At 38.4% G+C, this 10,493-nt stretch overlaps 1 protein-coding gene across 3 annotated transcripts in view; it reads right to left on the reverse strand.

The window, feature by feature from the left end:
• MND1 (meiotic nuclear divisions 1) overlaps positions 1–10,032 on the reverse strand; it is a 55,067-nt gene extending 45,035 nt beyond the window's left edge. Inside the window, exons 1-4 of one of the 3 annotated variants that reach the window (XM_018081474.2) lie at positions 9,961–10,032; positions 9,675–9,740; positions 8,811–8,868; positions 7,004–7,152 (exon numbers count right to left, since the gene is read on the reverse strand). In XM_018081474.2, the coding sequence (XP_017936963.1) occupies positions 7,004–7,152; positions 8,811–8,868; positions 9,675–9,698 (231 nt within the window). In that variant the 5' untranslated portion in view covers positions 9,699–9,740; positions 9,961–10,032. The remainder of the gene's footprint in view (positions 1–7,003; positions 7,153–8,810; positions 8,869–9,674; positions 9,741–9,960) is intronic. The other 2 variants (XM_029961533.1, XM_008933159.3) reach the window with 2 other exon arrangements.
• Positions 10,033–10,493: the final 461 nt, after the last annotated feature.

The following is a 10,493-nucleotide window of genomic DNA, read 5'->3' on the forward strand; positions in this document are numbered from 1 at the left end:
CATTAAAAGACAGACATCTTTAGCAATTAGACTTTTATTTTTCCTGGAAAGGGACATCTATTATATTTTCTTCAAGCTAGCAAAATTAAATTGTAAGCATACATATGTCTAAATCAATGAACGAGAAAAACGCCTAAATAAATAATTCCTAACACAAGTCACAGGCATTAGCTGCAGAAGTTCTGATGTACTTCTCTGGTTTTAGAGGACAATTCTTTAACTACGCCACCTACTCCCTATCATTAATAAAATATATACAAAAAGATAGCGTTGAGCTTTTCTAAAAGGTATTTCAGTAAAGCTTAAAATCATGATAAACCTTAAGACGCTTTATGCCTGCAAGTCCTTTATTTTCGATAAATGAAAAAAGTTGTTTAAAAACACACTGAATACTGCATTACTACAGCTTTTCAACTGATCATAATGTGAAAATCTTACATCCAAAAAAATAACCTGTTCTGTCAAAAGCATTAGGTCATGGATTCTAAAGGTGTTGCACATGCACCTGTAAGAACAGCTCATCACTTCCATAAGGCAAAAAACCCCCAGTGAGATCCTGAATTCAGAACCGTCAGAGGCTGAAAATTGCAATAGAGACCTGAGGTATGCAAGGAGCTTTGGTAAGGGCCGATAGTGTACCATCTGCTGAGGTACAAAGCAATGCCAAAAGCTTGCTTCACAACAATAGGGCCTGCAGGCACTCCCTACTGATTCAAAGCGGCAGCCAGGGCACATCTTGTCCAGCAGCTTCAGCAACATCACCCGACTCCAAGCACCATCAGGCTTATTACTCCTCACTGAACATGACATCTCCACGGATTTGTACCTCCATTCAGGGTTGCTTTTAGCCAGCCACCACTGAGCATTTGTACCTACTTGCAGTCCAGAAGCAATCAAACTGTGGAAATACCCCAACAACTTAGTGAATCAACTGGATTAAGGAAGAGGCTGCTCAGACTGAAACAGTTTGGGCAGCAGAAGTTTCCTGAACTTCAGTCAGTGGTCTCAATCGGACTCTGTTTAACAACTTCCCATGCAGTAACCCAGTCACAGTATTTAAGGAGGAAAAATACACCTAAAAGGATAGAAATAAACCCAAGCTGCATCTTGAAAGAACTTTCTGATAGTTAAAACTCAAAATGTTCTGTGTGCATTCTAAACAAACATGGTTCTCTCCTTTTAGTTATGTTGTCAAATATCTTCAGGATGATTCAAGCCACACTACTCACAATACGATTATTTTTTTCCATTAACTATTTTCAAACAATGTGCATTCCTAACATAAGCATTTCCTAATATAGCATTGCCTCAGGTTATTTTTTTACTAAAATAAATCCTTTTGCTTTTCATATTTCAATGCTCATAAGTACAATCAATTTGATACATATGAAGTCACTTTATTTCAACATGTTGGTTTTTCGGTAGGGTTTTTTGTTTTGTTTTGTTTTAAACTAGCTGCCAAATGAGAGTTAGGATGTATTGACTTCTAAATACTTCCCTTGGCTCAATATACAAGTCATGGGAAGTGAAAATCCCTCCTCTTACCAACCCTAGGGCAGGGATTTAAGGAATGAAACATCAACTAATCCTTTTTATCTTAATTAACACTGGCCCAATGCAATGCTTGGTGGGAGAAAAAAAATTGCCATAAACTCTCAAATCTCTGTTGCTCATGAGTATTTTGATGCGAGCACAGGAAACAGCACAAAAAGTCCATCCTGTATCCTGCTCGCAAAGATTCTGTTCAATCTTTTTTGCAGTGCAACATGACACCATCCTGCTCTCAGTTGGAACAGAAGCTCTAATACTGTTTGCTGTTAAACTTTCCCTTGCAAAGCCTAAGAATACAAAAGATTAACCCCCGGGAAAGCAACACCAGGAGAAATAAGGTGAGACAAACAACAATAACACAGTGAAATGAACGGGTTTGAACTGAACAGTGAAATGAACTGTTACAACACCAGACGGAGGAAAGGAAGCAAACTGGTTGTTTCCCCAAGCTATTGGACTACAGTACTCCCAATACTCTCAATAGTTACACTAACAACCACAATATCTTTGAAGTACTTGGTATTTCAGGTCCCTATCTGCTTAAAGTACTACATTATGCTTATGGCAATCCTCTATAACCTTATGGTTCCAACATATATGCCTGTCATACTGAATGCCAGACACTCTTCAATGTCACCAAGGACCATTGAAATTGCTTCTGCCTCCCTTAGGCCCTGCCATGTCAGTACTAAACCTGCCCTGTGCAACTCCAGCTGAGATGCCCTCTGTCACACTGGTTATGGCAGACAACGTGCTGGAGAGATGGGACACTCCTCATGGCTTCTGAGGATCATGGTTTGCAGACTCATCAGCCCTTGTGAGACAAAGGCTCACTGTTACTAGTTACTTCAATTAATGCTTAATTGAAGCCACTACAAAGCAAAATGCAAACCAGCATTAAATCACCTAGAACAGTTGCAAGTGTTTACCCAAGACACAGACGAAAAAATGAAAGAAAATCTAAGCTGAATCTGTTTATACTACGGCTACATCAGAAAGGTTTCTCTTTTCCTCACTCATTGATAGGCCATTTCCTACCTGATAACACTGTTGTCAAGTTTTTGGCTGCATACGTCTTCTCCTCTTTAGCAGGCAACATATCCTTCACATTCATGTCCCTTCTGCAACAACACATCCAGCAGAACAATACAAAACCCCAAATACGCAAGGGAGCTAATTTTATGAAACACATTGGCAGCTCTTGCCCAAGATTGAACATGGCTGTCATTATCCAGTCTCCTCATTTTATGCAGGCTACACAATCAACAAAAAGCAGTGGAATCACCAATAAATGATGATCTTTCTGTTACATGGTGCAAGTCAAATTCTTTGTTAGTTTAATAAAAACCCCAAGCATCCAATATTGTTATGCCGAGAATAAAATCTCATTTTATCTAACTATAAGTGATCACAGGTTACTCAAAGCTTCAGAATACAGCAGGAAAATACTGATAAAGAATAAAACCATATCCTTTTCTTATTAAAGGAAAAAACTCACAACCTAAGCACCCTGCCAGTAAAGCTTCCACAGCTCTCTGGACAGGTGAGGTTCCACTAAAAATTTCTTCACTTACAAACATTGTTAAAACAGTATTTCTCAGTCCACACCCTTGCTATGGTTTCACCATCTCATAGCTGTACCCATCTAACTAAATGCAACTGCCACATGCAAACAAACCAAATGTGTGTATAAACCCATCTAACTACAATGCAACTTCCAACTTCTTTCACTTTTTCAGTGGTCCCCTTCACAGCTGCATAAGCATAACCAAGAGATGAAGAACAAACATCTGGCAGAAGGTATAAACCTTTAAAAGCAGCCATGTCACTGCAAAATAAATCAATACAAACTCCACAGGCACCTACTTAGCAATTCTCTTACTCTGTGAGCTACTGGAAAAAACAGCAGCAGAAGCATCTGCTGTCCTTGCTTTTCAGAAAAACAGGAAGAAGTCCAAACAGTAACTCTGAGTTAGAGGGCAGCACCAAGATCCTAAACCTAATTAGATCAGCACAAGTTTGCCACATATATAAGTTCAGGGATTAGTGCCCCTCTCCAAACACCTGCCCCCACAAAAGCAAGCTGAAAGGTGGGGTCAGGGAGGTGAGCTGTCAAGAAACTTTAGCATTATTTTTAATTGTCATAGCGCTGCACAAAGGGATCACACTAATGATGTCATATATCCTTATAGAAAAAAAATCTAGGGTATACCAGAAGCCCTGTGAAGTGCAACTTCAAACATCTGGGCAAAACTGGCTTGCTCTTCATCATGAATACTGAGTCAGACTTCTTTGCTACTGAGTAAATTGGGGTGTGGCTTATTAATCACTAAAAAATCTGAAACAAAAGAACTCTTTCAAGAACAGTTCCCAAACCAGCCTCCCCACAATCACAAGTTCTGTAAGATACAGAATGCTATGAGCAACTTGTCTAGAACATGCTGAAGTACCAATGTATGCAGGCAAAAGGTCCTGTAGCAGGCCCAACCTGTCAAACCTAAGCCTCAGTGATATGAATTAATAGAAGGATTTGCATCACGGAGAAGATTGTTCTGTTCCTCCAAATTATTTTCAAATGTCTTAGTTCAGCATTAGGGATCACTCCTTTCCTTCACTATTTACCCTCAGGAGACAAAGATATTGTCTCCTGGTAAAAAGCCTTAACTGCAGTATGAACTAAACTGCTGGATTTTTAAACATGCTTTAAGTAAGGCAGCTTGATTCTGGCTTTTAACTGCTAAAGAAGGAGACCAACTCACAAGTTACCAATCAATCTGGACAAGACACAGAAACAAAGCATATTTCTCAGCATGCCAAAAGCTGTATACAGGAATGATCAAAGGCAACATGCAACAGAAATGGTAAAATAGCTGACTTTTTTCTTCTGCTTTACATGTTCTGACAGGAAGTTTTGTGATACACGGTGACTGGGTTTAGAAACCCTTAAGAAAATCTGTATGTGTTCACATCAAGAAGACTACAAACACCAAAACAGCTAATTTGAACTCACAGACAGAATCTGTTATCATCTTGTAAAAATGTTCAGAGAGCTATAAATTGAAAATGCCATCTTTCCACTGTGTCAACAGGGAAGTTATGTTCAGCTAGTAAAAATGCTTTTCCCTGAAATGCTGAAACATTTCAAGTCTCATCAGAAAAGCGAGGTAATGAATAGAAGTACTTTACAAGACTCATAACATGGTCTAAAGAGAGCTCTTATACCAATAAACCCACATACAAGGAGCAGGACTTGGTTTGCAAATGAGGGTCTGGTATAAAAATATTTCTTTTTAATAGTTTTATGTTGCAAAACTGTTCATATCAGCATGGTTTACTTCCTACACAGAAATAATCATAAAATGATGTTACAATACAGTAACTACATGCTTATTATAATTCCACAATAATAGACGGTTTTGTGTTTAATAATGTAAAAGTACATTTAAAGCAGTACAGCATATTTTTGTAGATAACTCCAGGATATTTATGGTGGAACACATTAGTTGGATTCTGCAAGACATTCATCAGGGTATGCTAGAGACCTGCTTGACCAATTATCTTTGAAATTCATGATGGGACTAGGCCCAAGGGCAGAGAACCAACCAACTCCTTCATTCAGCTACTTGAGTATAATATGGAGTATGAGCAACAACAGAAAAATCACAAGAGCAAATCATTTGCACTGAACAAGACAATGGCACCAGACCGTTTGGTGAACAGAGACAGAATTCTGGCATGTATTTGTTCAATTGCTCAGGTGGCATTTATGTTCTGGCAGAGTAAACAGCCTGATCTAAAACTTTCATGAATATACTAGTAAGTTGAGTAACTTTGCTAGGGAATTCAGTTCCAAGTCAGTGCAGAGTTAAACTAATCTCTTGTTTCAGACAGATGAAACTTCACTGGAGTAAGAATCAGTGCATTGTTACTACCAGTTCATAAAAATTAATTTAAGCTCAGTAGTGCCAGATTAAGTCCATCCTTGAAAACAGTGCAACTATATCCAGTTAAATCAAACTCCTTTTTCAATTCAAGCTGGGGAAAAAAACTTTTTTTTTTTTTAATTATCTTGATATAATTGTATAAATATAATGAAGTAGCTGAAGTTGACAACACTGCACATAAGAAGGCCATGATGATACCAGAGCTATGCCTGAAGAAAACAAAGTCTGTAAAAATGTTCAGATGCTACCAATAATTTTGCATTAATTCAAATGATTTTTTTATTAAAGACTATAATGCTAAATAAGCACGGGAAAACTTGGCAGTGTTGTGGTGCAATCACACATGGTCTCATAAATCTATTTTGTTGATCTTGTTATCGTATACTCCCGTTGCAAATAAACTGAAAAACAGATGCTTTCCCACTCCCATTAGAAGAAGCAAGAAAGACAGTTCCTAAGAAGTAGTTAAGAACCAGACCAACAGAACAGCAATGCTGCAACAAAAGACTGCCTTGCTCTTCTGCAGAAGAGCCTACCCTTCCCCTCTACTCCACCCTGGTGAGGCTGCATCAGGAGTGCTCTGCCCAATTCAGGAAAGACAAGCAATTACAGAGGGCTATGGAGATGATGAGGGGACTGGAGCACTATTCTTACAAGGAAAGGCTGAGGGAGCTGGGCCTGTGCATCTGGAGAAGAGATGACTGTGAGGGCAGGTGTCTACAGGATGGAGCCAGACTCTTTTCAGTGGTGCCCAGTGAGAAGACAAGAGTCAACAGGCACAAATAGGAAGTTCCATGTAAGTAAGAGGAAAAACTTCTTTCCTTCGAGGGTGACAGAGCACTGGAACAGGCTGCCCAGAGATGCTGTGGAGTCTCCTTCTCTTATAACCCGGATGTGATCATGTGCAACCTGCTCCAGGTGAACCTGCTCTAGCAGGGAATTGGACTAGATGGTCTCCAGAGGTCCCTTCCAACCTCAGCCATTCTTTGATTCCTTGATTCATGACCAATTTGTTCTTCTCTCCTACTATAAGTACAGTATGGGATTACAGAAGTGCTCACAAATTAAGCCATAGATAAAGCAGAGAGGAAAGCACAATGGCCATAATGAGAAACCACTGCCACATTTACTCAGGTTATGCATTTCAGCACTCATGACTTTTACATTATTACCACAGGATGGCCTACATTATGTAAGAGACACAAAACCATACACTACCTAAATATTTTGAGTCCTTAAATGACACTTTGCATCATGAATAACATACTTCCAGCACCAAATAGATAAAAAGTGTTCTCAAGCTCCAACAAGAACTTCCAACATTTTTCTGATGTGACAGTAAGATAATGAGAACATCCTACCATGTGTGACAGATAATTCCTATAGTAAAAATCTTTGTGTGTGGGCATGTACATTTGTACACAAGAGATATAAACAAGAATGATCAGGGGGTATAAGAAAAGCAAACCCATTCAGATAAAGAAGTATTTTTCATAAAATAAATTTACCTGAGACTCCAACTCCTCCAATTTACGCTTCCTGGCATGAAGAGCTTTACTTGGAAAAGCCCAGAAATAATTGGAAGTTCCAATTCTATCAGTGTCCACCATGCCATCGTCAACTAGGCTTTGCAGAATCTCCTTCACTGACATCGAGGCTAACAAAAGCAAAAATATCAAATTAGAACTGCATAGCATCTAAACTATGGAGAATTATGAATAAACAACCCACCATCTATAATCACCTGTATGAATATTTTACTCTAATATTAGTCAGCTAGCTAGAAGATTTCAAGAGGACACCCACCATGCCAGAAGCTTCCCTTGAAAGCATGAATCTCTTTGAAATCAGCAGTTTGTTCCTCAAGACTGCTATTCTGCACATCTGCTAACAGTTATTTGCAAAACACCACTCATGAGTACCATACAACATACACGCATAGCACAGTACAATACCATAACAAACCCATGAGAGGTACTTCAGAAGTTGTCTGCAATCTTAATTTTAATATGGATTAATTTACAATTTCTTGATTAGGAGTGTAATTACATTTCACTTCATAATGCTTATCAAAGCATTTAATAGCAGCAGAGGTACTAAAGCCATGTGTCTACAGACTCAGGAGGGACAGATTCTACTCTTGATTTTGTTCCAATACAGAACCTCACCTGCAGTTACAAGGACCCAAAGCGTTTCTGAACATAATTGATAATTTTTTAGCAAATCTGTGGTATAAGTCACCATTTTAAAAAATGATGCCTGTTAACAAAGCAAAATCGTTATATTATCCTCAAGTGTTGAAGATATAAAGACTTTGGAGCTCATTTATGGGTTTTGGTATTTGATGTTCAATTTCTAGTCTAAAAGGGATCCCAGATCAAAATCTATGTTTTGGAAGCCATAGGTTGGATGCCAGGACGGGGCCTTTCCACAGGCTAGTCATTTTTCTTTTCAGAGTAACTGGGGCTTGTGTTGTGTGGCTAAATGCCTTCATATGCAGAGGCTGGATGACTTTGGATTATTCAAAGATGTTAATGGTTTTAGAAACTCTACAGTTGATTTTTAAATATTAAATTCTACTGCTTGTATTTACCACAAATTACAACTGAATATACGCATTTGCAAACCAATCAAGACAAGCACCACGTCTCTTCAGAAGCCCATGAGTGCCTGTTAGCTGCTGACACAATTGAAAAACTCAGCTTTGTGATATTTACATCTGCAGTTCTTTCAGCAAGTTCATTTACTCTTGCAATGCCACCAAGATATGACAGTCAAGGACAGTGGTAACTACATGAACATTCTGCTTTGCCCCCCTTTTGTCAATGAACATAGAAGGAAGAAGAATGAGGAACATATAAAACAATTCAACAGCATAAGATAAATCCTCTTGGACCTAATCCTAAACCAATGGATCTCATGAGGAAGGCTTTCATTGAAAAGAAAAACTCCTTCCATCTACAGCTGTCCAGCCATTTTTGGAGGGGAACAGCTCAACAGAACACTGTTGGTGTATGTTTGGACTAGCATTTTAAAATATTTATGACATTACAAACAGATCTTTAAAACCCGAGTGCATATAATGATTTCATACACTGAAAGTCACTGCAAGTCAAGCAACTTAGAGCCTAGGAAAGCCCCCATCCCATGTCACTTTTAACACTACAGCCCTGCCATTGACCAGTTTCCCATTCTAGATATTTTTTCCATTATTACAACCACAGGCCTAAAATTGTAGCCAGGAAAATTTACGCTACTTGACCTGCCCCAAAAATGATTAATGGTTCAAGGGAAATAACTTTCATAAACACTTACTAATCCCTTTTTCTTTTGGAGCAATCTTCTCTATATCCTTCAACTGGAACACATCTTTCTGTGCAAAACATGAAAGACAATTTAGTTCCAAATGACAGCATCATCTAAGCCTGAGTGTTTCTTATACTAAATCAATGCCAACAACAGCAAGTAGAAAATACACTGTATGTTTTGGTTTTGCTAGGGAAATGGGCTGCATATTCCTCAACAGAACTGGAATGTTCTTGAGAATTAAATAATAAGAAAAATACTATTATTGTAACAAGCCCTGTTCTTTCCTTTGGTACTGTAAAGTCACCATATTTTGCCTAGTTAGACCATAAAGCCCTTAGGGCACACAGAGCCCAGGTCAGATTGCCAGCACCAGATGCACCACATTGCTCAAGTACTTGGGTCACAGTACTTTTTTTAATAGGTGAAACACGGTGGATAACATATGGATAACATACAACTGAAGCTCTGCTTTTGTATCTCCAGGTCTCTTCCCCCCAAGGACCTCTTCTAGGTCTGCTCTCAACTTTTCTAACACTCAGATTTTTTTTCCTTTTCCCCTAAAATGCAGTGAGCTACCTCCTAATCTCCTACTGTCCCTCTTATGGTAACAAGACTCAAAAAGAGACAATGTGCATAGGTAGCACATAAAGATTTTAACACATCTGTGCATGTCCATGCCTTGGCTCCACCAGGAGATGATCCACCTGATTAGAAGCTAAATGAAGGAAACTTTGTGCCTGTAATTTATTAACTGATGACACAGGGCATCAGTGAAATGCATACTGGGATACAGAGTTGATCTGCAGTTAAGCTCCTTTCAGGACATGCTTTCCCACCAATGTAAATGCAGGATAATTACAAGTTACTTACTGTTTCGAAAAAGATCTCCATCATGCGAGCTCTCTTCTCCTCAAAGCTCAGACCTTTTTTCTTGGACTAGAACAACGAAAAGAAAAAAAACTCAGCTATTTGAATAATTAACAGCTGCTCAGAATTCAAATCTATTTACCTCTAAGTTATAGTCTCCATCCTTTAAAATACCTTACCACAAACCCCAGGCTTTCTTTGCAAACTACTTCTTCTTGGTCACTACACCAAGCTCATCCACCTGCAATCTATTAAATGGAGAAACCTACCTTCTAAGTTTGGAACTGACCTTTCACACAATCCAATCCAGCTCCAGATTCAAGGTTTCTTGACAAATACCAATCCCAAAGTGTGTATTTATACCAAACGCACACAAATGTTTAATAGTCCTTAGAAAAGAAGGAATATCTTTTGAAGTTTTTTTAATAATTGTTTTCTAGCTTTTAATATACACACAGTACTGTCAGATGAAGGCCGTTAAGGTTTTTTTTAGGAGATAAAGAGCATTTTGAGGTATATATTTCTTCAAATGTCCTACCAAACTTTATAATTTCAAGGTCATATTTTAAAAGCTTTGCTTCGTTTATTTCTTATCTCTGCAGTTGTGTGACCAAGCAGTAAGTAACATAGGTTGAACTTGAAGCAAAAGGCAGAAATGGCTACTCACAAACTGCTACCACCAATACCAAACTGAGAAATAGTCTCCTCTGATGACTTTCAAAAATGGTATTTTGACATGCCCCTTGTAAAATTAGGATATAAAACATTTCACAGAGAATTGCAGTTTTATTAATAGCATTTAGCATAGTCCACAACAACTTG

This window comes from Manacus vitellinus, unplaced genomic scaffold, assembly GCF_001715985.3.
Source record: "Manacus vitellinus isolate BGI_N305 unplaced genomic scaffold, ASM171598v3 scaffold_0_pilon, whole genome shotgun sequence".
Lineage (NCBI taxonomy): Eukaryota > Metazoa > Chordata > Aves > Passeriformes > Pipridae > Manacus > Manacus vitellinus.